Raw genomic sequence first — 27867 nt, forward strand, 5'->3', positions numbered from 1 at the left:
AGAAAGCACGTTGATTGCCTGATAAGTAATGTTAAATGCTTAGCAATCAAACATGAGGTTGGAGTTGAAGAGAAGAGGCTGCGACTCTCTGAGGGCTGCCACTAGGACAGAGACCGCCTCTAGGTGAAAATCACCCTGCAACCTCCAGCCCTCACACAGCTTGGAAGATGTGGCGGGAGGTAGCAATGTGACCTTTATAAATAGCTGAGTTATGCCGGATTTTTTTTTCTTGTGGCTTGGATATGGAGAAGCATGCACATTCTGTGTGACTCTGAGAACTTCAACGGAAATGAAACAGGAAGCCAGATCCTCTCACAGCTTGTTGATCTGCGAAGACGAGCTGAGGCCGTAGAGACTCATTCTCTACCCCCAGCAGAAGAAGTCAGGGGAGAGAAATCTAGCTGAGGGGGATACTCTGGAGAGGAGATGCAGAGGCGACATGACAGAAAGGCAAGTAAGAACAGAGAGCAGTTCACTGAGCGAGAAAAACAGAGCAGAATTAACCACTCAAAGAGAAGTGTTGGTAAGTTCGTAGAGCTGTGCTCTAAATTTTGGCATCTCACCAAGCTGGTGATCAGCTATAGGAAGCTCCTGTGCTGCAGATCATAGCTGCATGGGCACTACTTTTATCTCTGCGTTGAACTATACCTGGCCTTAGTAGCAGTAATAAATGATGATAAATAGGGAAATGGTTCCTGACTGTTAATAATGGACTTGAAAAACTGAACGGTGAAGCTCTCACCCGTTCTGCACCTAGGTTTCCTACTTTTACTGGGTTGGATGCTGTTGCCTTTGTCTCAGCAGACAATTTTTGCTCTCCTTTTGAATTGTTTACGTTCTATGGGCTGTGATTATAATCCTGCTGCTCACCTGCAGGTGGGAGCAAGAACCCGGCACTTGCTGCTGCTGCTGCTGCTGTGTGGGTTTAAACAGGGACAGTTAAAATGTCTTCACGCTTGCTTAGTGCAGCTTTCAGTATAAGCTTTTGCTGTAATTGCTGTGCAGTCTCCTGTGGGTACAAGCGGAGGGAGGTGGTCGCAGCCATGCCTGCAGCTCGGCGATGCCTTGACCTGCAGAAAAACCTGGAGGTTCATGTTATGGGAGAGTTCATAATGCTCCCCTAAAGGAAGGAAATATCACAAATATCCATACCGGTAGGGGATTGCCATCAGCACGTAGCCTTGTCTGAGTATCATACATATGTGCAAAATGCCATGACCAGAAAGTCCGGAGGAAGAGAATCAAACTTAGGCTGCTTCCAGTCGGAGCTCCCTGGAGCTCTACCCTTGTCCCCACGGAGCTGCTGCCTACTCGGGGTCAAAGCAGGGGAAGCATTACTTCTGCAGAAACATGTTGAATGCATGCTTTAAGGAAGGCCTTCTCCAGCTCCCAGTATTGTTTTCAAGATATCTTGGGGAAGTTCACACTTTCTGAAGCTTTCTGAAGCCTCGCAGCAGCGTGTTTCGCCTTCTGCACAGTCTGCAACGGAAGATGCCTTCCAGTTAGCTGCTATCCCCTTTTTGCAGTTGATCCTGGCTCAGACCTCGACCTTGCTTGCTCTCCCTAGGATTACCCTAACTCTTGTTCAGCCAACAGGAATGGCCTGAGCGCACCCCGAGCAGGCCAGCACGGAGTGCAGGAGGCCGCTGTGTTACTTGGCTCGGTCTCACCAGAGCTGTCTGCATCCCAGAGCAGGGAGGGGCTTGCAGAGGAGGTAGAGGCCGGCCGGGGTCAGCGACTTGCAAGGAGGAGAGACAATATTCTCCTGCCGAAGCCCACAAATGGGAAAGTAGGGTAGTAGAGAGCTCTCTGCAAGTGGCTCAGGGAAGAGGTCCGGAAAGAGCTTAAGGAGGAAGAAAAGGCATATGGACAGTGTACATTAAAAAATACCTCAAGAGGTTTCAAGTGAGTGACCGCCACGTGATTGACTGCCCCAGAGCTTATTCCCAGCACGAGGATGCGTAGAGGGGCATAGGCTATTCTCTAGATTGCACTGAAGTGCTGAATAAATGCCCCGAGAGGAGAGCAGAGAGCCGGGAAGCGGGAAGGACTCGCTGACAGGGGTTGATCTGCAGTGCTTGTACTATGCGTGTTTCATCTCTCTTCCCTTAATGAGTCAGCAGCCAGATAAACATTAACTTTCAGGCCTATCTGCACAAGGAAATCGCCTATTAAATCCCAAGATTTTAACACAGGTTAGAGAAGGCAGAGAGAGGCAAATTTGGATTTGTCTGGAACGCTAAACCATCAGGCGGCACTGACGCTGGCCTGGCCAAGGCGAGAAGGCAGCTGGAAAGGGAAGCTGAGGCACGCCATAGCTGCAGGCAAGACGTGGCTGAAGCCTTTGCAGGTGGACGCCGTGTCAGCTATATCCTAACAGCATCTCTCTCGGCTGCGCCTCCTGAGAGACAGCGATGTTCAACCACAAACTGCACGTCCGAGCGGACAGCACCAGCTAGCTGATGCTGCGGAGAGGCAGAGAGCTGGCACTTAGAAATAGGTAATTTTTTTTTTCCAAAATGGATTTTTCTATGGAGTAGCACGCAGTGCTGCACAACTGACAGCTTTAGGCCCCTTAAGTCAACTATTTACTCTTGCTATTCTTAGCTGGTTTTTAAGCCTAGATTTTTTTTAAGCCTACTTGGATAAGTGTGTTAGTGGCTTTCTATGAGTGCATATATGCAAGCGCGGGGCACGCCAATGTTCAACAGGTTTTGTCTGTTTCGTTCCTTGCCCAGGTTAACTGAGATGGATGGAGAAACAATCTGACATCCATGCCAGACAGTACAAATCTCTCCACTGTTTCATGAAAAGTGTTTCTTTCCACTTAGAGAAAAGATAAGATAGAAAATAGATTTTCTATCTCCAACCATTTTAGTATCTTACAACATTTTAGGAAAAAGAAAAAAAATAAACCCTGTAAGTTTGGCCTAGCTCTGTGCTGGAGCAAACTGCTTATAACTCTGTGAAAGATTTAAGTCTGCGTCACTTGTTCAGACCATTACAATTCCCTTCTGTTTTTCCTGCAAAGTCCCTAGGGAGATGGAAGAAAGTTGTTCCTTAATGTGTAACCAGAAAAGAAATTACACTGGTCTATGCAAATTCTCTATATACAGCTGGGAGAAATTACACCTAAAAGACTGCCAAAAGGGAAGGCACCTGGCAAGGGTGAATTTCTTTCTGGATGAATGCACTCCATCTTGTTAATGAGTGAATTAGTGAGGAAATGAACATTTAACGATGGGGGGAAAAAAAACCCCAACAACTCTGAAGTCACTAAGTTGTGGTTGTGTTTCATCGCTAGATTTCAGACAGATGCTGATGACATTGGTCTCCATCAAGGGAACCACTGCAATAAAACGTAAAATAACGTAGCGTGACACCAAAGCACAAATTACCTTTGACTAATGGAGGAGCTGCAGGGACTGCAGGGGAAAAGGAGAACCCCCCTCGTTTCTCAAGCTGAGGACAGGCTGGGAGAGGGGTGACAAGGGCTTCCTCCCCGAAACGGGGTCCGCCACCACCACGCTGCCTGCGTCACCCCCCGGTTTCTGCAGCCGGCCCCAGGCCCTCTCACCGCGCAGCCCAGCGAAAGCAACCCCCGCCCGGGGCTGGGCCGGCAGCGGCCGGGCCGGAGGGCAGCGGGGCCGGGCCGGGCCGGGCCGGGCCGGGCCGGGCGGGGGGGCGGCCCCCGGGGCGGGGATCCCGCGGGGCCGCCCCGGGCGGTGCCGGCGTTGCGTTTGTAGCCGGGGTTTGATCCCCGGGGAGGCGGCGGCGGAGAGCGGCGCGGCGGGTGAGGCGGTTGCGGGGAGGGTTCGGCTTTATTTGTTTTGTTTTGTTTTTCATTTTATTTCATTTCATTTTCCACCTGACTCTTTCGGGACCGTTTTCCCGCAGGGGCCATACCCGGAAGGCTGCTCCCCAGGTCTCGGCGGCGGGGCCGCCTGGGCTGTCCCCCCCTCCGCGGTGCTCCGCCGGCAGCCCGCCTGCCCGGGGGGCGGTGGCCGGGGCTGCGGGGGGGCTGGGGAGGGGCTGCCGGGGGGGACGTGTGTTTGAGACGGGTTTGGGTTTGGGTTTGGGTTGGGAGCTGGTGTGTTGGGAGCGCTCTGCGCCGTTAGCGCCAAGGTACAGGGAGGTCGTCGTGGTTTTAAAACAACAGCCCCTGCCATTCTCACAACAGGTGTGCATGTGGGGTCCGCTGTTTGTTTTTTGTTCTTTTTTTTCTTTGGGTTTATTTTCTTTTTTGACTGTGTGGAATCTAAATTTGAATGCGGCAGTCTGGCTTCTGTTCCCATCAGAAAGGTGAAGGTTTAGGAAAAAGGGGATCAGAAGTGAGCACGTGATTCAGAAAGACTTGCACCCTTCTGATCTGCTTGCCACCTGCACGTAGCTCTCGGTGTCGTGCATCTTTTATATCACTGTGACATAAGATACCATGCCCTGCCAGCTTGCTTTTCTGCTGTACGTTTTAGGATATGTTTCTGCTTTGATGGTTACTGGTCCAGCTCTCATTTTGCACTGCCTTTCAAACTAACCAACTGGTTTGCTTTTTGGAGGAGCTGTACAAATTGCATTCAGCTTGTACTTTCATTTTCTGCAGTGGAGAAAGAACCAGATTTCTGTGGTATTTAGTAAGTGAGTTTTAAGCTAGTGTGGTGCTAACTGCTCCCTCGCTAATATGTGCAAGTACAGTTATTCCCACTTCCGTCCTTTGGCCCACTCCAGTTTCTGCAGGTGATGAAACAAAGAGGTGAAGTGTGTGAAACAGGAAGAAATGACCTGTTTTGGTTTCAAGGCTCAGAAGACTTCTTTGTAGTCACTAAAGTTTGCTCCTTTAAGAACTTTATTTCTTTCCTGCTGGACAAATAATGTAATTAGAAATTGAAGGGGACACCGTATGTTAAGAGGAAAAGCTGCAATTTTGCTTATCTATACAAAATACGACTAGGTAAAGGGTGTTAGAGTTGATTTTCAAGGGCAAAAGCAGCATTAAAATGCTAGTCAGCATATTAAATGCAAGTGCTTTTATGGATAAGTGTCTGCATTTGGATTTGGAATTCTGAAAAAATTATTTAATTTTTGTAGTTCTGAGATTTTTTTGCCATTGGGATATAAGTTTTTTTCATTTTGTTTAACTTTTTGGACCAGGTTGCCTGAGGAGATGGTGTGGATTTCCCGTTCAGCATCAGGACTTTCTGTCCACCTTGTTTCTTAGATACAGCTTCCAGGTTAAATCCTCACATCCTATCTACCAAGGATATAACAACAAACATTAAAGGGTTTTGCAGTAATGTCTGCAGTTTTTCTTGAGCTTAATGTCTGAAAACGATTGGCCTCGCATGATTACCCAGGCAAATGAGTTTGAGATTTCAGAAATACCTCTATGCTGTACCTCCTGACCCTGCGCAGCTGAACTGTGGGAGTCACGCTGCCAAACTCTGCTAGGGGAGATGAGTATGGTTGTACTTTAGTTGTTTTGAAAACACAGGGGAATAACCAGTGCTCAGTTGTCAAAAGGTTGTATAATTACGCTGCTTTCATTACACTTGCATAACTAAATTTGTGGGTGTGATTAGAATTGCATAAAGTTTACCTTAAGGAACTTCTTAATCTTCTCTTGTTTTAGGCTGTGAAATTTTTTTTTTTTTTAAAAATTACCATTGGGCCACATTAGTCCTATTCTAACGACGTTTTTATTCAGGCATTCTGACTTCTGAAGGAGTTACGGTACTCTTTAAAGTCAAACGCTAATCCGAGTTGCTGTCTGACATCTGACCCTGAATCACTTCAGGATCTGTTTTCTGCTTTGAGGGAATTTGGGAAAGCACAGTGGACACACAGCATCCTTTCTGCACTCCTGGGTTGATACAGCTGGCGTGGTGCTGGCACGTAGCAGTGACGGGGAACTTTGCCCGTCTGCTCTGTTGCTGGGATTCCCGGCATGGCAAACACCGGTTCCTCTGTGCATGGTTGCAGCGCCAGGGATCAGACGTGATAATGTCGTGCCTTCCAGAAAAAGAGAGAAATAGCTATTTATTAACTAAAATGTCAGTGTTTCATGATAGAAAACTGTCAGGACTCGTGTACTTAAGCCACAGCAACATAAAAGTGGTCAATGACAGTTTTAAGAGCGGAGTTTGTAGCTAGGGATATTGTACCAGTTGTGAGATGCTAGCGAGAGTTTAGTTTGTATATGACAAAATTCGGTTTGATGGGAAGTTTGGATTTTTCCCATGAACAGTATATGGTTGGGCTAGCTGTTGCCTGATCATATAAAATCATGTCAAAGTTTTGCCCTAGCATAAGTGAGGGAAAAAAGGAGATAAGGGTGTTATTGTCCACTTCTTGAGAAGACTCCAGTGAAGGCAAGCATGTTGTAAAATACTCCAAAACTGCTGCAGACTACTTCATGAATGTTCTGAGAAAGTTTTAAGTCAGCAGCTTTTAGTTTCTTTTCAGCCTTATTCTGTCTTTGTAGCTTCTTCCCATTTTTTTACTGCTGAGGAGTGATACTGTACATTTTTGGCATCCTCAGGATCCAGACCCCAGTGCGTGGGATTTCTCTGTAGCCCGTGTGGAGGTGCTGGAGGCTCCTGACAGAGCGAGGAGGTGTGTCTCTAGCTCCTGTCCCCATGTCACCGACGGGGACAGATGCCACTTGCACCACGTACCCGTGCAGAGGGATGTGGCTAGCAAGGCAACTTGTGCTGCCCGAACATTTCTTTCAACAAACATGTCTCTGAGGAGACGGCTGTGGACTGAGCAGAAGAGTTGTGTTGTCGTATTTGAGCCACATCACATCAAAGTGGAGGGCTAAAAACACGGGACGATGTGGCCATGTACGCTCAGTCTCTAGTCCTGTCACTAGCTCTGCACGTGAGAGGGGCAAGACCCCCTCTCAGATTCCTTGTCCATAACATGTTGCCAAGATTTTCCAGATTTTTTGAGTGTTAGCATTTATGTTTCCAGGGCGGGGTGGTCATGTTGGGTGAATGGTGCTATGAAAGTGGGAAATGTGTACCTTAGCATCAAACTAGTGCCTTGATATGCTGTGGTGTGCGTGGGGCTTTGAGCATCATCAAGTCTGCCCTAGCATCTGTGCAGCGAGGAGGCATCATGGCAAGGTGCTTGGCACTGCCCCAGCTGCCACCGGGGAAATGCTGACAAGTTTTTAATCACTGAGTTTATGCAAAATCAGTCCTTCTGCAAACTTAAATGCTTCTTTCAGGTCTGTCTGTGTGACAAAGAGACGTCCTACCATGTTTGTCCAGGAGTGACCTGCGGACGTGTTTGCTGTTCCTCAGTTCTGGTTTCATTTCGTGTCGCTTCCTGCGCACGAATTTCAGCTGTGACATGCTTGCCAAAGGCTGAGGTCTTGAAAATGCAGGATTTCATATCATTGTAGATCTCTAAAAATGACACTGCTGGGTTCCAAGGTTAGAAACTGTCCAGTACTCTATATTTCATTTTCTTAGCTTACAAGTGAAAGTAAGTTGTGCCCCTGCCAAGTGCCAGCCCCTTGAGAAGAGCTCGATATGCAGGGTCGCACTTCACCATATTTTACAGGGCTGCATAATTTGTATTTTATGTAGACCTTGCCACATAACTGTCCAGTTTTTAGGGAGCTTGTGCAAATGCAGAGGTGTCGGGGAACCGTGGTCTCTTGGTCCCTGCAACCGACGTCCAGAGCACTTCGCTTGAAGCTTCTCTTGGCATCCAAATGTCTGTAACAATACCAAACGTGCATTAGCAATAATAATAATGTGTTTTTACAAGCAGAGAGCTTCCATACAGAATATTCTGGGTTCTTGAATCACACTTTTACGAAATGTTTGAACTAGCTGTGACACTGGTATTACACTGAGTGATAGTAACTGAAATTTAAGTTATCTTGATGCAGTCAGTTTTACCTTTTAATGTGCCTTTTTTGCTTAAGATTTTAGGCAAGAAGTGCCTGGTAATGAACTGTCAAAAAAAGGCAGCAGACTCCCATGCACATGAGCTAATTAAAAAATGCCAGTTTGAAACTGTTGCCCTTTAAAAGATGAAGAGAGAGCAGGCTTTAAACACCCCAGCTGCTGCCATCCTAATAGCATTAGCTCGGCAGAATAAAGCTGAAGTTTTGACTTTCATCAGGCTGGACATTGAGAGGCAGGGGAGAGAGATGCAAGACCGATTTCTGACATTTGCATTCAGAGCGATGGCTTTGATATTTTGCTTTCTGTTGCCTTTCCCTTCTGCTTCTAATCTGTCTTGGAAAGAGGGAGAGAGGCAAGTAAAACTCCCAAGCAAACAAATAACACAGCTGGAATAACCTCTGCACATACTTAGTGGGAAAGCACAGGCTTTGTGATCTGATGCACTACCAGGAGATGTGAATTATTTGTGATTATTAATCGTAATTACATGTGATTATTAATCCATATGAAAAATACACAACTCTACGGGGCACTTCACTGCACGCAGAGCCTGGTACACTTTTGGAGAGGGCTGTGCTCTGAAGACAGATGTAAAATCTGTGTCGTGAGGGTACAGCAGTCAGATCCTGTACGGAGATGGGAATGACGGGCTACATGGATGCAACCTGGTCAAAGAGGGCTGGCTTTCAAAGCAGGGTCTTTACCTGACGGCAGATGTAGGCACCGCCTGTAGGAAGTAACAGCTGTGACTGATGCTGCTTAGAGAGTAAACAAGCTCAGATGAGCTGATTTTTTGTTTGTCATGGGTTACTTGATGCTGCTGTTTTCCCAGCTATCACTTGGGATAACTGTTTATTGATAGGTAGAAACTTAAAATTCCTTGGACCGTCCTGCGGTGCATGCCTACCAAGTTGACTGGCGTTTCTTGCAGCTTTCTCCTCTGGGCTACAGCACTTCAGCAAAGGACCCCTCAAGGTGTCAAGCCACTGTTTGGGAATGTGCCAGCTGGTGACCACTGAGGGGCTGGGGACTCGCCTGGGGCCGACCAAGGGGTGTTTTGTCCCAGGAGCGCTGCTGGTGGGGTCCGACAAGCAGCTTGTTTTCCTCTATGCTGCTCGCCTTGAGATCCTTCCCATGCGGGTTTCTGCTGACGTTCCCTCTTCCTCGATCCAGGTGTCTCTCACCCCTCCTCGCGTGCAGTTGGGGGGGCTCCTCTGCTTTGCCACTTGCAGCCCTCCTCCAGTGCCAATGTGGTGGCCACTGCTGTGGGCCTTGCTGGAGTCTCAGAGCCCACCAGCCCCTTCCTCTGGGGGGACGGGCGGCAGGCTCGAGAAGGTCCTGCTCCTCCTGGGAGGGGGGTCGGCCGTGCGTCCGGGCAGGGCCGGGGGGCTTCCCACGGCAGGGAGCCCAGGGAGGGGGCAGCCGCCGCTGCAGCCTGCCGGACCTCTGCCCGGAGAGACCGGGAGGGATGCTGCCTCTGGTACCACCCAGCCTCGCTGGCGCCGAATGCCTGCGCATCCTTGGAGGGCTGGGCTGCAGGTACAAGTCTGGTGCTGTCTAGCAAACATGATTTAAAAAAAGGAGGAGCAAAATAGTTCTTATTGCTAAGTAAGACTTCAACTTTTTTTTCCCATAACCAAAGCTTCAGTTATCTAGACAAATCAACAGGAAAACCCAAGGTATTTATACCACTTAGCCTTTCAGCTAAACTTAAGCATAAGATGTTCAGGAGGAAAGTATTTCCTTTACTGTGTCAGTTTGGATTCAGCACAGAAAAACAAAACAAAACAAAAAATTATAAAAGGCATTTTGAGAGTTGTGTTTGCAAATAGATAAACCAGAAACAAACATGAGCAGCGTTAGGGATGACTCAACATGCAACTTGGCAGCAGGCGTAGTAAGAATCCTTAGAGTGGGCTTCCTTCAAATAATAGATTTAGTGCATTTACGTAAGTTCTGTTTGAAGTGTACAGGCAGTAAATAGCAATTCTGAATGAGGACAGATTTTTTTCCACATTAAAAAAAAAAATCATCACAGTAGCAGAAATTTCAGAGGCTCCTTCTTTAAAAGGAGGGTTTTTTTTTTCTTTTTTTTTTTCACTCAAGAATAAGAGCTTTAAAGAGATACTTGTTTTTTATGGCATGAAATGCTTTTCACATATTGCTCTGGACTGTAAATTCTCTGAAGGCTTCTCTCATGTTTTTTCATACATAAATGGAAGTGTAGCTGAGCTTTATTCATCTGAAAGTCCTGGATGAAGCACCCTGTGCCTTAAAAAGGAAGCTGAATTATACAGGAGATCAAGAACTGAACTTTCCTTTTGTTCTTGTAGGCATTTGGAGAGAGGGAAATGGTATGTGCAGGCTAGGGCATGCATTAATATGTTGATTATATAAATGAAATTGGTTTTGTAAGGGTAACTCTAATAGGGCACATTTTAGATAATCACACAGTAGGTAAAGAATGCATTATGCTTGTTGCCACAGAGGAGGAATAAGTGTGTGTCACAACAGTGTAGATACATTTACAGCAGCAGTTCGGGTCCTGTTGACGATCAGGGAGTCCAAAGGAGGCTGCCAGCCTTTCTACTTTATTTTTCCTGGAAGATCTTTGCAGAAAGGGGACAAGGACTGAGAGAGCACTTGCGACTCCTGCGTTGGACAGCTGTGTAAATAAAGCCTTTCTTGCAAGTGATGGGCCTCAGTGCTATTCTGTTTTCTGGGTAATGGCGTGATTCTAGTTACGGTTTGGGGCTGGGATTCTGTTGTATTGTTTTTTGGAGTAGAAGTTGAGATCTGATCAGCAGACATGGTTGAACTTCTGATAAGTCACTGATGATTACAGTCTTTGCCTGTAAATGATTCTCTTTTTCTTCTTATACCAAGTAGAGATCCTCATCTCTAGTTGTGGTATTACAACAGGTGAAGAAAGTTTGCTTAACAAGTTGACATTGCTTTGCTGTGAAAAGGAAGGGTTTCATAATGAAATAATTATTGAATTAATCAGTGCTTCTCACATACCGTGTTTTGTGCTTGATCTGATATGTTTTCAGTAGTTTTTCATTTTTTTGGTGTAGCACTGATGATAAACTGGGAAATCAAAGACTTTGTAATGACTTGGCACTACTTAAAAAGGCTTGGCACTACTTAAAAAGGCACGTTTCTCTCTTCTAAGCTGTCATGGGGTGTAATCTATTGTAGGTATTGAATTTGTATAATTAATAGCTTTTTAGCTATTAATAGCTGTGTCTCCCTCTTGCTTCAGTCAGTTGAGGTGTATGAGCACATGTGCGCATCTGTGCATCACGCTGCTGCCTGCTCTGTAAGGATATGTGTGCTTTTTTTCCCTTAAAAGAGGGACTTAGTACCGCGATATGTTATAAAATAGGCTGATGCTACATAATCTGGAAAAAAGTGATGTGCAACTGTGAAGAGGACTCTGCAGGCACACGCTGAGCGCAGGCAGAGGGGGACCTCCATGCCGAGCCCTGTGTCTCTCAGTTGAGGGGTCTCTCTTCCTAGCTCTGGATCCAAGAGAGGAGGGAGAAGGAGGGATACGGGTAGCCAGCAGAAGGGTTGGAACAGAGAGATGCCAAAGTCTCTCTTCCTCTTTGAAGGAGGGGATACCTGCTTTTCGGGAACTAGGAACATAGTATTGTGTGACGGGAGTATGAAACTTGGCCACTTTATGGTAACAAGTACTATGTCCTGCTTTCAGTACCAAAAGGACTGTGAAGAGGAACATCATTAAAAGAAGTCACACCGTCAGCTTTTGATTTTGGAAGACACTCTGTTATCTTCCTGATGGCCTTGTTACAGGGGGGAAGAAAAAAGTAAAAGGGTGAATGTGCCATCAGACACGCTGCAATATTGGATCGTGCTTCAGCGCCGCGTACGGTGCTGCCTGCTAGTTCCCAGGCTGATCCCTTACATTTTGCATTTCATCAGTTACGCGTTTTTAAGGTGGCAGCCTCCGAAAAAGTTGTGAGGGAGTCAAATGTGGGGCTAATCCTTTAGAGAGTCTTCTTGAGTTACTTGTGAAAGAAGCAGATGTTGCAGATGTCTCTTGCTCATCTTAAGTCTCTCGCTCATCTTTTTTCTGGCCTTTTTTGTTATTGGTGGGGGTTTTTCTTTTTTTTTTTTTTTTTCTTTTGTGAGTCTCTCCTGCTGACTTTGTGGGGGGAGGTAAAAGCTTAAGGTTTGGCACTAGTAGGAAGCTGATGATGTGGCATGAAAAGACAACATGGTGTACTGCTTGCATTGTAAGATAAACACTGCTGTCAGCTCAGACTTCAGCGCTGTTCAACCTCTGTTTATCCAGATTTCTGCTAGGAGCTGTGTTAGAAGTCCCAGGGCTCTGTTCTCCTGTGTGGGAGAGGAGTCGAGCGTCCCTGTCCTTGCGGTGATGCTCGCGATCAGTCTTCAAAAAGATGTGAGCCCAGCAGCTGGCCGCAGCACCGACAGGTTGTCACTGTCTCCTGAGGAACAGGATTAATTGTGTCCATATCCCAGGGAATGGATTGGGTTTAAAAATCTGTGAGTTTATTTTACTCCCCCCACCAGTGTGTTATTAATTTAATTGCTCTTCGGGTTCTGAAGGATTTTGGAGGGGGCAGGGAGGGGGTGGAAAGATCTGTTTTAAACTGCCCTCTTCTTTAATTCATGTCTTGTTCGTGATGTATTTTTACCAGCAGCACTTTGCAATCCAACTGCCACTTCTAAATGTCATTTACTTGAATAAAAAAATGTAATTACATTTCTAAGTGTGACATAAGCACTGAAAGTAGTAACTGAATCACAAAGTGCTGTTTGAACAGCAGCTTTCCCATGACAGGAGGGAAAGTTTATGAAGTCCAGGGTATGCTGTAATACAAGTGTAGCAAAAATACTCAAAATCACCTGTTTGCAGGTTTTCCCATCTCCCATTAAGCTTTTTATTAGGGAAATACCTACTTATAAATCCCCCTTATTAAATAAAAATGGATGAACAATATTTGGTTATCTCATGTTCTCTGACATCGATTTGTGTTTTTGATTGAAATTGGAAAACCAGTGCTTCCCAGTGCTCCTTGAAGAACAGTCGCTCATGCATCTGTTGACTCTGCACCTTGAAAGGAGGTTTGTTGGAGTCCAGTAGGTCTTTTTCAAGATTAATACTGTCAAAAGCTTTTTCAAAAGATTGCTTGATTCAACTTAAAAGCTGATGCAAACCTCTCATCTTTTTGCCTGTAAAAGGGGTAAAGGAAGAAATTTTGCATTCACATGTATTTCTGGTGCTCCAGAAAGCAAAGTATGTCATTTTAACAGAGGGACCAGCTCTCACTTTTTATAGTCCCAGTTTGTTCAACATCAAAAGAGTGATTTTAAGTAACGAAATGAAAGTCTGCTGCATCTTCCTTTTGATACTGTATGTTTAAATTGCTGTTAACGAATTTCATTTGAATCACCATTGGTTTTCATGCAACAGCGTGACAATGTAAATCCAAAATACCCACTGATCCATGGGCTGAACAACATCTGTAAGCCTTCAGGTTCCATTCTAGTTAGCAGAAGGTTCAGTTACTTACAGTCTACAGGGTTTTTTTCATTGCTGATGCCTTTATCCTAAAGAAGAGAGAGAAAAACTTGCAGTGGCTTGATTCTGCCAGGACTGTCGTCCGTTACTAATTCTCAGTTGTTGTTCTCTAGGTAGCAATTTGGGTGCTTATTGAGAATGTGCCTACTGGTGTCCCTCAGCAGCAAGTGTGTGTACGTGCTGTAAGTGGGAACGTCCCAGTGTTTCCATGGGCTATGCCATTTTCAAACCTTACAGCTGATGTTTTGCTCTTTGCTACTTGGCATAGTAATAAATGCTTCTGCAGCTGCAGATTTTTGGTCTTTCTGGTTGCGCGTGAATGCCTGTGTTGCTTTTTCCTACTCGGCGTGTGCAGGCGTAACCCCGGTTGTGCCGGGTACGCGGCCGGTGGTGCAGCCTACCAGTAGGAGCTGACAGAAGACCTGTCCGTCATCTTGTATGTTCACAGCACACGGGTTTTGTGTAAATGGGAACTAGCACCCCAAATTTAAAGTTGATGACCTCCTTAAAGTTTATTAACACCTTTTCATTTACAGCTCTTAACCTGCCTTTTTTTCATGGGAGAGACGAGGTCTGGGTCTTGCCTCTGGACAACTTGCGTATGACATGCTGTAATAAAACTTCTTCAAACAACAGAATATTGAAAAAGGCCAAATATTAGCAGTGCTCTGTATATATGCAACAGTGCTTGTAAAAATGTATGCGTAGCTGTTTATCTCGTTGCCAAGGTTGGGATTCCTATGTAACTTTTCAACTGGATAGTTGTCCACAGTGCATGGGCTTAACTTCCTTGGAAAACTTAAGCCCCTCTTAAATTTCCTGCTAAAGCCAGGAGGGGCAGAAGTTCAACTGACATAAAACTATGCTGAATGAGTAATTCCCCCGTGTGGACTCTCTGGAGAAGGATCTTTTCAGCCTTCTCTGGGGATGCCTTTATAAAAAGTTGAGTTCTGTTAAAGTTTTGTACTAAATCAATAAATAAGTTTATGATCAACAGCTGCTCTATTATTAACTCCGAGAATTTCCTATGCTTAAATTTCAGCCAGAGGATAAATTTCTCCCTTAGGGAGCAGATACTGCCTTTGTCAACTATTCAGTCTCCAGGCCCTCTCTCCATTCTAGGTTTTCTTAGCAACAAAAGACAACCAAAACCTTCCCTAACCCTGCCTGTAATGCCACAAGAGCGACAGAAACGTGTCCTGGTTTATGGCTGTGAAGAACAGTGGGAGTGCACTCCCTTTGTGATGATCTCCTGAGCTTTCTACCAAATCCCCGGGCAGGAGTTTTCTCCAGAGTTTTAAATTGGCCCTAAACTTAACCCAAATGAGGCAGGAACATTCCTTTAATTCCCCGGGCAGTCGTATGATGCTTAGTCAGCTAATACTGCCTTATATGGCCCGGTTGTAGACTACAACTCCCAGGAACCCCTGGTCTTTAAAACCTTGACATAGTGACAAAGTAATGACCATACAGGTCTCTGGATCAGCACATCCTGAAGCAAAAAAAATTTATTTTTTGTGTTATTGAACAGTTACTTTGATACAGTCTTCCTGTGACTCCATTGTAACTATATATCTAGCCTTCGCTGTGGGGAGGAAAGCTTGGAAATGTGAACCACGTGCACTCAAAACCCTAGAAACTTGAAGAACTAAGTATATAAGTATATGTGTTAAGTACATAAAAATATACTCGCCTTTTATGTTTCATGTTTTGTGTTTCATTTGGAGTGGTATCGTACTTGGATGATTTTTCTTTTTGTAAGAAAACAAATAGAAACAAGTATTGCAAAACAGTGACAAGATTTTTTCCTCTCTCTTTTTCTCCCTGTTTTAGGAAGGCATGAGGTGCGGTCCTGGACAACAGCCACCAAGCAATCCTTGTCTCTCATGTGGCAAAAAGTGAAAGTGCAGCTAATGCTAAGCATGTCTTTCCTCATTGCTGTTTTTTGGTATTGCAGAAGGCTATACAGCTTTTTAGCCCAGCTGCTGAAACGGTAGGTTTTTATTACGCAGACTTTAATCTTCCACGCTGTTGTTTGTTTTGGTAGATACTGACCTTTGACAACTCCTCTTTGACACCTGTTTTATCATTTGGATTTCAGGTGGAGCAACTACCTTCAGAGAAAACTCATAAGTAATCTTTTTGTTGTCATTCCACATTCATTAATCCCCCCCCGCAACTGTCCTTTAGATGCAGAACAGCAGAAGGTAACTAATCTGTGAATCAATCTCGATTTAGGGAATCTCAGTGTGCTGACAGAAGTTGATCTGCTTGGTTATAGTGCAAGAGAATGGAAAGGAGAAACAAAGCAGGCCAAACACATGAGGGAGGTAAGAGTTAAATTTCAATCTCTGTGTGAGGATGGGGGAGAAGTAGTACCTGGGAAAGGAACAGCACTCCCAGCGCGAGCGGCTGCCGCAGCTACCAGAGCCTGCTCCACCGGCTGGCTAAAGGAAAAGCAAAAGGGACAGCGTGAACATGGGTCTAAATAAAGACTGCAGTAGAGCCGGGTCAAAACGTAGATTGGATTTTAGTCGTGCATCTTCTCCGAATTCCCCCCTGTAGCACCAACGACCCATGCCGCGGCTTTAACAGGAAAAATCATCCCCAGTGCTACAGCCCCAATGGCTTGGTCTTAGGCGCTGTCTCTTGGCCAGCCTTTGATTTAACGTTAAAACTCTCATTCCAGGGAGGAATGAAACACACCCATTTCTCCGAAGGTCCCTGTGACAGCAGCCAGTGCTTGGCAGCCCCCCCAGCAGCCGCCGAGCCCCCCTCTCCGGCTGCATCAGCTGCAGGCGGGGCAGGAGCTCACACCTGACCTCTGCCAGGTTCGGTCGGTGCTCAGCGGGCAAGGACCAGCGTGCTGGATGGTGGCCATCCCCCGCCTTCGCGCAGCATCCGTCTGCTCCAGCCCCGCTCCAGCCCGGCACTGTCGCGGCGCTCCCCGGCCCCTTCTGCGCCGGTGTCTTCCCCCGCGCGAGGCCCTGCAAGCGGGATGCACGCAGGCCAACTACACCCGGCAGCTCCTGCTGCCTCTCGCCACACGTAGCTAGGGCTAACAAGCTACTAATCTCATAGTTAATGTCCTCGTCATCCGCAGCATCAGCCGCTGAGGGGTGGCTGGAGACAGCCCTGGGCTGCGTGCCGAGGTGGCAGCCGCCGCTGCTTGTGGGCATCTGCTAATCCTTGGTGCTGATTTTTTTCTGATTATCTTTTTTTTTTTTCCTTCTATGTTTTTTATTCCTTTCCATGTAAGGGGTTTTTTTGGTGTTTTTTTTTTTTCCTTCTCTTTTTCCTCTTGTATCTTTGAGCTGCTAGCTGTGACTATTACTGAGAAGTAATTATACTTCTCCCTGCATTTTTATTTCTCTGACCTTGCAGCATTTTAGCTGAAATAGTTTCTTGCAGCTTAGTAAGTTTTCTTTGTAACTGTGAATCAAAGTGACAGAGTTGTGCTGTAGTGAACTGGGCTTTGGATCATGGATAGCTGAACTCCCGAGCCAAGGACCTCCTAAGTTCATGGTTCACCACACGAGATACACTGTTTTCTGTCAACTCACCAACGTGTTTTTCAGTTCTGTACGTTGTGTATACGTGCTTACACCCGATAGGCAGAATGGCAGCTGCACTTCCCGCGAAAGACGTATGTTACTGCACGTGCAGTGGGCTGTTGGCAGGTATATCTTGGTGGCCATTAACGGAGGCAGCGTGGCAGGGGGCATGGCGGGAGCAGCGGTGCCTCCGAAGGGCCCTGGCCAGCGCTTGAAGTTGGAGCAGCACTACGGTACGCTAACTTGTGACAGGGATGGGCCTCGGGAGCAAAGAAGAGCAAACACGGGTGTTATGGCGCTCTGTTTCAACTGTGTTAAGCCTTAGTCACCAAGGTAGGCTCAAAGACTGGGCTGGATTTTTACTTTTCCCATAAAACTTACAGCTAAAGTAGCTATACCGGTGGTAGAGTAATAGTATCTGTTTGCAGCCTTTCAGTACTTAAAGGGGGCTTATAAGAAAGATGGGGACAAACTTTTTAGCAGGGCCTGTTGTGACAGGACAAGGGGGAATGATTTTAGACTAAAAGAGGGTAGATTTAGACTATATATGAGGAAGAAATTTTTACAATGCGGGTGGTGAAACACTGGAACAGGTTGCCCAGAGAGGTGGTGGATGCCCCAATCCTGGAAACATTTAAGGTCAGGTTGGACGGGGCTTTGAGCAACCTGATCGAGTTGCAGATGTCCCTGCCCACGGCAGTGGGGTTGGACTAGATGACCTTTAAAGGTCCCTTCCAACCCAACTATTCTATGATTCTATGATAAAACAAGCTTAGAGTCAAATCCAGTGAATCAGCTAACTGTGATGTTATATCCTCGTATCCTCATTGTGTGGCATTTCAGACCAGCACAGGACAAATGTAGCACCAGGTCCCTATTTCTGATTATCTGATGATGCTGAGAGAGATGAAAAAGGCAGAAGGGGCAGGAGATGCAGTAGTAATGAGAGACACCAACTAACCATCTGCACTGGCAAGAACTGTGGGGTTGAACTTCAAGGTGCTGCCAATGACTGTTTCATGGATCAGCTTTTCAGGGAGCCTTTAGGAAAGGAAGCAACCCTTGCCTTGGTCCTGGGTAGTGCACAGGATCTGCCTCAAAATGTTGCTTTCTAATTTCTGTTGCTGTTCTCTGGAACAGGAGACGGCACATACTTCTATTCAACATCCTTGCAAGAACAACAAAGCAAAAAAACCTACTACAATTGCATCCACCTTCAGGAAGGGAAATTACATAAAAACAAGGAAGTATGTTAAAAAGAAGCTAAAAGACAGCTAAGGGTCTTGAGTATTTACGGTTGATGTATTTGACATATATATAGTTTTAGGTCATGGTATTGGAATCACAGAGCAAATGCATAAGAAGAAGGACTTAAGAAAGGGTGAAATGAAGCTGATAAGGCTAAACAGCAGCATAAGGGAGTTATGAGAAGAAAGAAGGTATCTTTCAAAAAGCTGGAGTTGTGTCCAAATGATGAACAGAGAAAGGATCCAGCATTGCCAAGTTAAATGCAGGAACACAGCAATGCCAAAAGTGCTCAGAACAACACACCACAAGGCCAAAAGTGATTTGGAGGAACACGTTACAAAAGATAGTAGAAGTTTTAATAAATTTCAAAAACATACTGGGCAACAGTATGCCTTTCAGAAAATCCATGAGCCTTCTAGCTGAAAAGGAGACTCCTTTATATAAAGCAGCTGGCGGATGGCTGGCTATATCATATAGAAGTTATCACAGTAAGGAGCACATTTTAGGATGAGGTCTCGTGAGGTCCTGAACCAGCCTAACCTGCTTGCCGTCCCCAAGGCAGTCCCTTGCTTGTCTTGTCTCTCCCTTTTCCTCACCTCATTCTAGCTAAGCGGTCCCTCTCCCTCTTTTGTGCTGGCTCTTACGTCTTCTGTTGGATGTGGTTCACCAAGATGGTGAGCTCATGGAGTCTTTCATCCTGAAGGACCCTTCTCTGAGCCACCTGAGCTTGCTGAAGCAGCAGGACGCTCCCCCAGCAGGATGAATTCAGTAGGCTCACTATCGCAGCCAATGCAAAGTCAGAGTAGGGGCGACTATGCAGCTGGGATGGGGCAAGGAAGCAACTGAGATGAAAGAGGACCAGGAATTGAGACCATCTTCTTGCCCCCTTCAGGAGGCAAACTGTGAGACTGATGCAGTGGCCTGTGGAACTGTAGAGTCCTCTTTCTAATTCTCTGCTAGTTGATTGATCTGAATTGTCTCACCAAGGGCTCAGATGAGAGCCAGAGGTAGTGCAGAGGAAATACAGGGATTGTGTAGCTGGAAGGAGGACCATCCACTTCAGGACAGAGCTGCCAGTTCTCCTTAAGTCACCATTGCACGATGGATTCGGGTCAGTGCAAGATGACCAAAAGGAGTTTTCTCCAGACGCCTGTTCCTGCCCTTTTGCTGCTCCATCCCACGTGTTGACACACGTTGTGAAGAGGTCGGCATTAACGCTGTTATGGTAAAGAAGTCTTCGCTGATGTGTTCTGCTTTGGTTGACCATGTGAATGTTTACACTAGCGACAGTGCAGAGACTGGAGGAAGTCGCTGGGTTTGGAGAGAGTGCAGAATCACTCTTAAGGGGCAGTGCCAGTGCGAGGTGTTTACAAAACCTATGAAGTTAGAACATTTTTGTGTATATGAAACTTATAAATATACTCGCTCTTTCCCCTAGCCCCCTCTTAGGAGTAGTTTGGAATTGGACTCCAATGGCTTTGATCTGAGATTTAAAATGTTTATTGCTAAATTTTTTTGGTCTTTTTCTAGGCATATGAAGAATTGTTTTGGAACTATCATATCAAATATCTGCGACAAGTCAGGAGGGACAACTACTGTGTACTAAGAGCAGTGCTTTTTCAGATATTCAGCCAAGGCATTCCTTTTCCATCATGGATGAGAGAGAGAGATATATTAAAGGTAAAATTCATTTCCTAAATGAACGTGATTCAGGTGACCTTGCACAGCAGAAGGAAGCTTTGTTCAATGTGAAAACCGACGTGTCTGATATGGAAGTAGAGGAGAATCGTTAGCAGAATTTAAAGAGAAGTTTTTCAAACTCTTTGAACTACACTTAATTGAAAAAGCCTCCCTGATCTAAACATACTGAAGTGAACGCAAAGGCCTCCCTGATCTAAACGTACCGAAGTGAATGTGAGTCTAAATGGTAAAAAAAAAAAAAAAAAGTGAATGTATAAATATTACTGCCACCCTGCTAGATGTCACTCCCTTAACACAAAAGGATGGCTGAATCCTCCCCATCCACATCCGTGCAAAGTGGCTCACTTGGGAGCAGCTGAGCGTGTTGCTGGAGCAGCAGGAATCCTGCCCTGGGCTCCAGGAGCTCCGGCAGGAGACAGCAGCGGGGAGGTGGGGAGCTATAGCTGCTGCCTGTGGGGACGCGTGTGCAAACTGGAAGGTGTCTGTAATCCTAAAAACCTCAGTTTGGATATATCAGCTTTTCCAGGGGTTATAAATTTTGCTGAGAGCATATTTTCTTCTTTTTTGGCTGCCCTTGTTTTACAAGTTTCTTAAGGACTTGGCAGTCAAATGGAGCCTCCTTCTTAACATTTGAGTTGCTCTGAAGCCCATTTTTTTGTTGTTGTTGTTTGAACTGTACAACCAAAGGACAGAACCACATCGTAAATTAAAATGTGTGTAGACAAGTTTATATAACTTTATATTCTACTTCTTGTTATGGTTATGATCTCTACTTAATTAGCTTTTTTTTTTTTTTTTAAAAAAAAATCCCCAGCTCCCTGAAAAGCTTTTGTATTCTCAAGGTTGCAACTGGATTCAGCAATACAGTTTTGGGCCAGAAAGATACACGGGTCCCAATGCCTTCGGTAAATTGCGCAAATGTATGGAGACATTGAAGACAAATGTGAGTATTTAGGAAGTGGCTGGGGGGAAAAAAGCACTGAGAAATGAGTTGCGACAGAGTTAAGGAACTGCTCCTTGTTACTTATTTCTATGGCAGTCAGCCTCCCTCCCAGGTTCATAGTGCTGAACCATAGGCCATCTCCTCTCCTGCAGGGGAATCCAGCTTTTGGGGATCTACTAGGTTAAATATTAGGGGTCCCCCTGAAAGTTAGGGAGGCCATCCTCCCCACAGCTGTTAGTTGCTGCATGGTTAGTTGCCATCAAGCAGCTCCTGCAGCACCTCATCATTTTGATTAAAAATAACAACATGCTGTATGAGATCCTCCTGGATTCCCTGCCCAAATGGGAGGGAACAAATGAATAGTGCATTTTCTTCTCAAACTATTGTCTTTCCTCTGCTTCTGTCTCCATGAAACATTGTATTTATCCAGTTTTACTATAATTTCTCTCTGTAACCTGAAGCACTTGATTACAAAGACCTGCCAGCCTCACTGCCCCCTCTGCTCGGCAGAGCCAGATTGCCTGCCTTCCCAACCAGAAGTATAACTCTTACTTACATATTTAAAACTTTGAGAGTTTCAGTAGCCCCAAAGCCTTTTGAAACAGAGATAAAAATTTGGCCTGACAAGACCTTGCACCTTCCTTGAGCTCCTCTGGGGTTTCTGGTTGTCTTGCAGTTGTGTGCGCTGTGAACTGTTCCTCGCACACCACCACCCCTCTCCTCCCCATCTTCCTCCTGCCGGCAGTTTGCTTCGTATGCTCTCCTGGTCACGGCCTTCAAATGGATAGTGGTATTTGCTGGACTCCCGGGCTTTGGCCAAGATTGGGTTGAAGTGCTTCCCTGAAGGCATCCATTATCCAGTATATCAGACCTTAACCTGTCACTTTTAATCCTACAATACACCTTATGGTTCTGGGTTGTCTTACCACAGCCACAACAGCTTATTTTACTGGTACACATTTAAGCTAGTTCCTTTTATGTGGCCCTGTGCATATAAGCCACAACTCTGTAGTTTTAAACCCTATTTTCAGTGATAGTAATTGTTACTGAAAGAAAAACAACAAACCACAAATAGACTGATTTAACTCTAGAAACAAAGCATTAGTAATAAAAAGAGGGAATTAAAATAGCGATCTGGTCCTGTGCAACCTTGCTGTGCCACAGTGACAACTGCCTGTCTTCTTGAGACGTGCCTGGTGGTTCTTGTGTGCATTGTGTGCAAATGGTTCTTACCATTTTGTTCTGGTCATTCGTTGCATTTGCCAGTGTTGGGTTGTTGGGCTTTTATTTTTATCTTCTTGTAGTTCTGTGTAAGTTGATGTTAGTTCCTGAAGCACTTAAACTGGATGTTTGTACAGAAAAAAGTTTCAAGTCAGCATGGTGAACAAATGCATACAATTAACAAATTGTTGCAGAGCAGCTGTATTATGCATTATGCTGTTAGTGGGCATGAGGTCTAGCTCCCAACTTTATTTTATTTTTATAAAGATGCTGTTTGGCCAGTGAGAGGGATTTTTGCCTATTTTCACTAACAGGGTTTTATGGTACATTTAGTAGCGTGAAAAGTGCTAAAGAGCCAGCCCTGGGAGTTCAGGTTCTGCTGTATTTAACTGTCTACTTAGTTCTGTGGTGTGTTTCCACAGAGTTTGAATAGCCAGATTTAGTAAATATTACTTAGTGTCTGAGGCTTATAGATGCAAGTGTCTGCTCCAGCTATGGTTTTAAGATACAGGGGTGGCGAGGAGTGGTCACTGCCAAAGGTGTGATTTTAAGCCTTTCAAGGAGTATTAGTCATACACCTGCAGACTTTTTTCCAAGAGGCTTGCTACACACCCCAAACTCGTGAGTCTGGGCCTCACCGCAGACTTGCCTCCATTGCCCAAGCCACAGAAGAGTGCCTGGTTGTTGGGTAAGCTGGAGACACGTGCCTCTCTGCTGCCTTTCCCAGCTCCGTCATCATCTTGGGGGCTGCTGCCTGCAGATGCTGCTGTGCCTGGGCCGTCTTGGTTGGTAGGTGCTTTACACTCAGGACAGGCTTTTCACTTAGGTAGTAGGGGTCCTCTAGCAAAGGGGCAGCAGTGGTTCATCTACTTGGTCTCACTTTTAACCTAAGTTAGGAAAGTCTTCAGGAATGCATGAAGAGATGGGGGATCTGTTTCTCGATTTAGTATTCATGGGTAAATTAAATTTTTGTTGTTGCAATTTACAGTTTATGGCCACTTCAACATATAAATGATACAAGCGCAGAATTAATTGAAACTCATTTGAATCCCAGTCATTGAGCATCATCTCTTACTGCGATCCCAAAAAACTCTCAGATCCAGATGACTCTTTTTAGCCACTGTGTTCAGGATTGGATGCTTTAAGCTTTCTGATTTGATACCCAGTCCAACATTGTCTCCTGGATGGGTGTGAGCACTGGCTTTTGACCCCTCTAGAGCAACAGAGAGCTCAGGAGCTCTCGTTATCAACCGTGAGCCGAATGAGAAATTCCTACCCTGTTCATGTCCCATGCATGTCTTTGTCATGTCCCTTCTTGTGCAGCCAACTTATCTTGACCTCATGAGGCAGAACACACCAAAGACATACGTACAGTTCATAATATCATGCTGGCTTGTCCAGTTTGTACAGGTTCCTTTTAATTGACATGCTTCCGAATCGGGCTCAGCATCTGAAGAATTCAAGCTAGGATAACTTTAACGTAAAGGGTAGAGGAAAATCACTGAATTTTGGAAGCTGTAAGTTGAAAACAGGTCGGGAGTCATCACTTAATCTAACCTTTGCTTATGGCCTAGTGTGTATGTCTGATGCACCCATACGGATTTCCTGTAACTTTCTGAGGTCCTTTTGGTGGTTACGCTCCTGTCAGATTCTTTACTGACAGCGATACCTGGCTTTTCTATGGTGATGGAGAATGGCTTTTGTACAGGGGAATTACATTTAATTCCTCATAGACTATCATTAGCATCCAGATGCTGGGAGCTTTCTGTAGCAAATAGGTTCAACTGGATAAATGGAAACTGAAATGTGTAAGGCTTCAGATTTCACTGCGGATCCCAGAGAGCCACCTGCTTGTTTGCACCACCATTTGGCCACAGTAATGGTGTAGTACAGACTAGCAATTGGTCCTGTTTTGGAATCTTTCATATTAAATAGAATTCTTAATAATCTAATTAATATTCTTCTGTGTGCTTTCCAGTGGACTGAAATAAGTGCTACTAAAGATCATGAAGAAAGAGGAAACATGTGTAATACACTCTTTTCTGATGAGAGCAAGGAGCACAAACTATATGAGGCCATAAAGTTCATCATGCTCTACGAAGTTGTCGAAGCCTATGAGCAGATAAAGAACAGGGAAGAACCCATACACAACCTTTTTAGCCTTCTCCTTGCTCGTGATTCTTCATCTGACCCATTGAGTTTCATGATGAATCATCTCAACTCCATAGGTGACTCTATTTGCCTAGACCAGGTAATGATATAAATGAAAGATACATCACAAAACTTACTCCATCTCTGACAGGATTAGGTGAATATATCATACATCATCCATGGTAGCTGGCTCATTATTTTTCTTTGGGATGTGGGGAAGTGGAGTGAGGATAGTCATTTATCTTCCAGGAAAAAAACTGTAGTTGAGTAAAATGGGGTGGACAGTTTTCTTGCTGGGCCAGAAATAAATGCTGCAAGCTATCAATGAGACATAGTTTAGAACAATGATACCTTTGATGTGTAAAATAATTTTAGATTATGCAGATTTGACCTGTTATTTTGCTTTTCCTATCTGTTCCACCATGCCAAACCCTCTTATCATCACTTATTTTTTCCCCTCTTTTTGGTTCCCATTAGATCTAATGTCTGTTAAGAGTAGGTAATGAGAACTCTATTAATTATTTACTGTTCTATGTTAAGATTTTTTTTCAATTTTATATTAAGTAAGTACTGACTAAGCTCCACACTGCCACTCTGCAAATAGTTTCACTTTCCAATGGGTGAAATTATTTTTTATGATCAATTTCAGTTATCAAGTCAACTGTTGCATGTTGCAGTCACCTTCACGAGCAGTTTGATTATAACTGGACAAGTTCTGCTCTGTCTGGCTATGCCCAAGGATATGAGCTTTTTCCAAAGCATTTTTCCAGATTGAACAATCCTTTGCAAGAAGTGTCAATGAAGATGCCAGTTCTCAAGTTTCATATACATGAAGTACAAGGAAATTTCTTCCTTTTGCTATTATATTTCCCTCATGTAGCAAGTGATCACAAGGTGGCAGGCTTCCCATTTTTCAAGGTGTATCAATCTTTTAATAATAGCTAGTCCCATCGTGCTCCCCGCTAAGCTCCGTGAGCTGGCTTTGGGAGCAGGGTATGTATTGTGTCAGGTGGAAGAGGGATGTTTCCAAAGTGTCAGGCATTAACCAGAATATCCTCTACATGCCAAAGAGCAGTGGAAGGACTGTTGGAACATTGAGAATACCCTCCAGCTTTTAATTTTCTGACTTCACTTAAGAAGGGCTCCTTTTACTCCTTGTCTACTGTTTTGAAGCTCGGTGACTTGCCTTAACTTGAATTGTCTTTGGTTTAGTTTTTTAAGTCTAGAAATAAATGTCTTACAGACTTCTTTCATCTTTAGGTTGAACTGTTTCTTCTTGGATACTTACTTGAAGTAAAGATAAGAGTTTACAGACTGCATAGGTTTAATACTGAGGAATTTCAGGTAAACTACCCAGATGAATACCGAAGAGAATGGAATGAAATTTCTCTCCTGACCGAGGACGACCGCTACTATCACATCCCTCTTTTCAGAACGTGAAGGATCAATGACTTTTTTTTTTTCCTTTGTATAATATAGTGAGTGACCAGTTCCAGTGAATTAGGTTTCTAATTGGCAGCAGTAAGATTTTGAGAATGCTTGTTAATGATTACAAAATGATTTATGGGTTTATTGTGTAAACATTTTGCTTTCCTATTAACAGCTCAATTCACCACCAGTCAGCCATAAAAACCATAAAATATTTTGCTGTACTGTCTGGGGGAAAAATGTCATATTTGAAGGTTGTCATGACAAAGAAGGCAAAGGTGATGCTGTGTTTTCCATTGTTAGCCCAAGGGTTTACTCTGACATCTCTGGATGGGTTAAACTGAAGTTCCTAAAGCAATTACTGCTTTTCCCTCGTCTGTCTCTAGCTAGGGAGGAGGAATCCCACAGGAAGCAACTCCGGGGTCCCACAGTTTATACTCCGGGCTATTAAACTTGCATTGACTTGGGATGGGAGGATGTCAACTGGGGCCTCTGCGGAGCTGCTTCAAATCGCTTGTGGCTTCCCCGGTTGCTGGAGCACCTCCCTCCAGGGATGGGCAGAGCAAGCAGCTGCAGGCTGCACTTACTTCAGACACCTGAAATTAGGCTGTCTGCACTCAGCGCTGATCTCTGAAGCTTAAGAAATGTTACACAGCAGGGGACAAAAAACCAACCCACGTGCAAAAGAATACTGTGCCAGTGAGTGGAAGATCTGCTTTATAACTGAGGAAAGTACACAAGCTTTCCCAAACCTAAGAAGGGCAATATTAATTAATAAGTAACATGCAATAGAATTACACTCGGTAGCTGGCTATGGTTTTTGTCAACTCATAAATCCTTTAAGCACTGATTTCAACATCACCTGCCAAGAGATATCAAGATTTCCTTTGCAATTCATCTGAGAAAGCTGTGTACAGAATACATTCACAAACACTGCCTTTTCAGAAAATACTAATTTTCTATGCATTATGTACATTTAGCAGTGTGTATACATGTTTTATCCTCTGTGTATATATTAATCTCTTTGTGTAAGATTGCTATCTTTAGTTTAAACGTCAATGTTTGAAGCAGTCTGTCCAGGACAACTAAATGAGATTTGTTCCATGGAACATTTTGCCCAGTTCTCTTTTCTAAAAGAATCAATTGTGTTTTGATAATTTCTAAAAGGAGGGACCTTAATTTGAACAAATATTAAAATGATACAGCAGATCTTGCAAGATATTTGTGGAAATTTTACAATCCCACAGGCATACGGTTGTATTGAAAAGCAGCAAAGCCTTTCCTTTCCTTATGCTAGAGCTATGGGGACAGGCAGGTTTGTTTTTGAACTCCTACAGGAGAAAATACAAGCCAGTAACAAAAATGTGAACAGGGCCTCCAGGAGCTAAAGCAGTTGCATGAGGCAACTAAATGGTAATGCTTGCAGTGCACGGAGACCGCTCTGTTCCTTTGTGCAAAGGAAAGCAATTTTATCCCTTACGGTCCTTTTTTTTGTACGTATATGTATATATATTTATAAACACAAACACCTGAATTCTGTATTAAAAGTTTTGTTTCCTGAAAGTTTTTCTGAGTTTAGTTTTGTTCAATAATTTGTAGCTTTTAATTAAGAAGGCTTGACACATACAATAATTTCATCTCATCAAAACCTGCATATCAAATATTTTATTCATTAAAAGAAACTTTTTTCACTGAATGAAATAATTTGCCTACTTAGATTTGGTTCTGCTCTGCATGGGGAAATGTTATAAGGCCTGAGAGTAGGGTATTGTTTATGTATTTTGCATCAACAGTAACATTTACAGCTATCAATAAACTTGTCTATATTTTATTCTTGTTTTGGTACAAGCAGACATACCAAAAAAAGATGTATTTTTATAGGGGGCTTTTTAATGGTTTGCATATTATTTATGAATAGGAATATAAAAGCATCATAGCTGAAAGTGTTAAATTGACAAAATGTGTATTTTTGTAATCTTGAGCATATTAATAGAAGGGGGTTAATAAACATTTAACACAGACAGTGGAATTTATCTCGGATGTTTGGATCTGAACTACGTCCCCTTGGGCTCTCTGCCTTGTCCGTGGAGGGCCATGGCGTGCAGTCAGTCAGGAGTGGGCCTTTAC

General features: G+C 44.4%; 1 protein-coding gene across 4 annotated transcripts; it reads left to right on the forward strand.

Annotated features, from left to right (window-relative positions):
• The first annotated feature begins 304 nt into the window (after positions 1–304).
• OTULINL (OTU deubiquitinase with linear linkage specificity like) lies at positions 305–27303 on the forward strand. Of its 4 annotated transcripts, none has more exons than XM_075142476.1 (8): positions 305–523; positions 15328–15487; positions 15596–15627; positions 15733–15824; positions 19827–19976; positions 20812–20940; positions 24140–24412; positions 25573–27303. In XM_075142476.1, exons 1-8 carry the CDS (start codon positions 427–429, stop codon positions 25750–25752), a joined length of 1113 nt encoding a protein of 370 aa, XP_074998577.1. In that variant the 5' UTR covers positions 305–426; the 3' UTR covers positions 25753–27303. The 4 variants fall into 4 exon arrangements, with proteins under 4 accessions (XP_074998577.1, XP_074998578.1, XP_074998580.1 ...); XM_075142477.1 differs by having other exon boundaries at positions 305–454; positions 15332–15487; XM_075142479.1 differs by lacking the exon at positions 305–523 and adding an exon at positions 1451–2500.
• Positions 27304–27867: the final 564 nt, after the last annotated feature.

Source organism: Calonectris borealis, chromosome 2, assembly GCF_964195595.1.
Source record: "Calonectris borealis chromosome 2, bCalBor7.hap1.2, whole genome shotgun sequence".
NCBI classification, from domain to species: domain Eukaryota; kingdom Metazoa; phylum Chordata; class Aves; order Procellariiformes; family Procellariidae; genus Calonectris; species Calonectris borealis.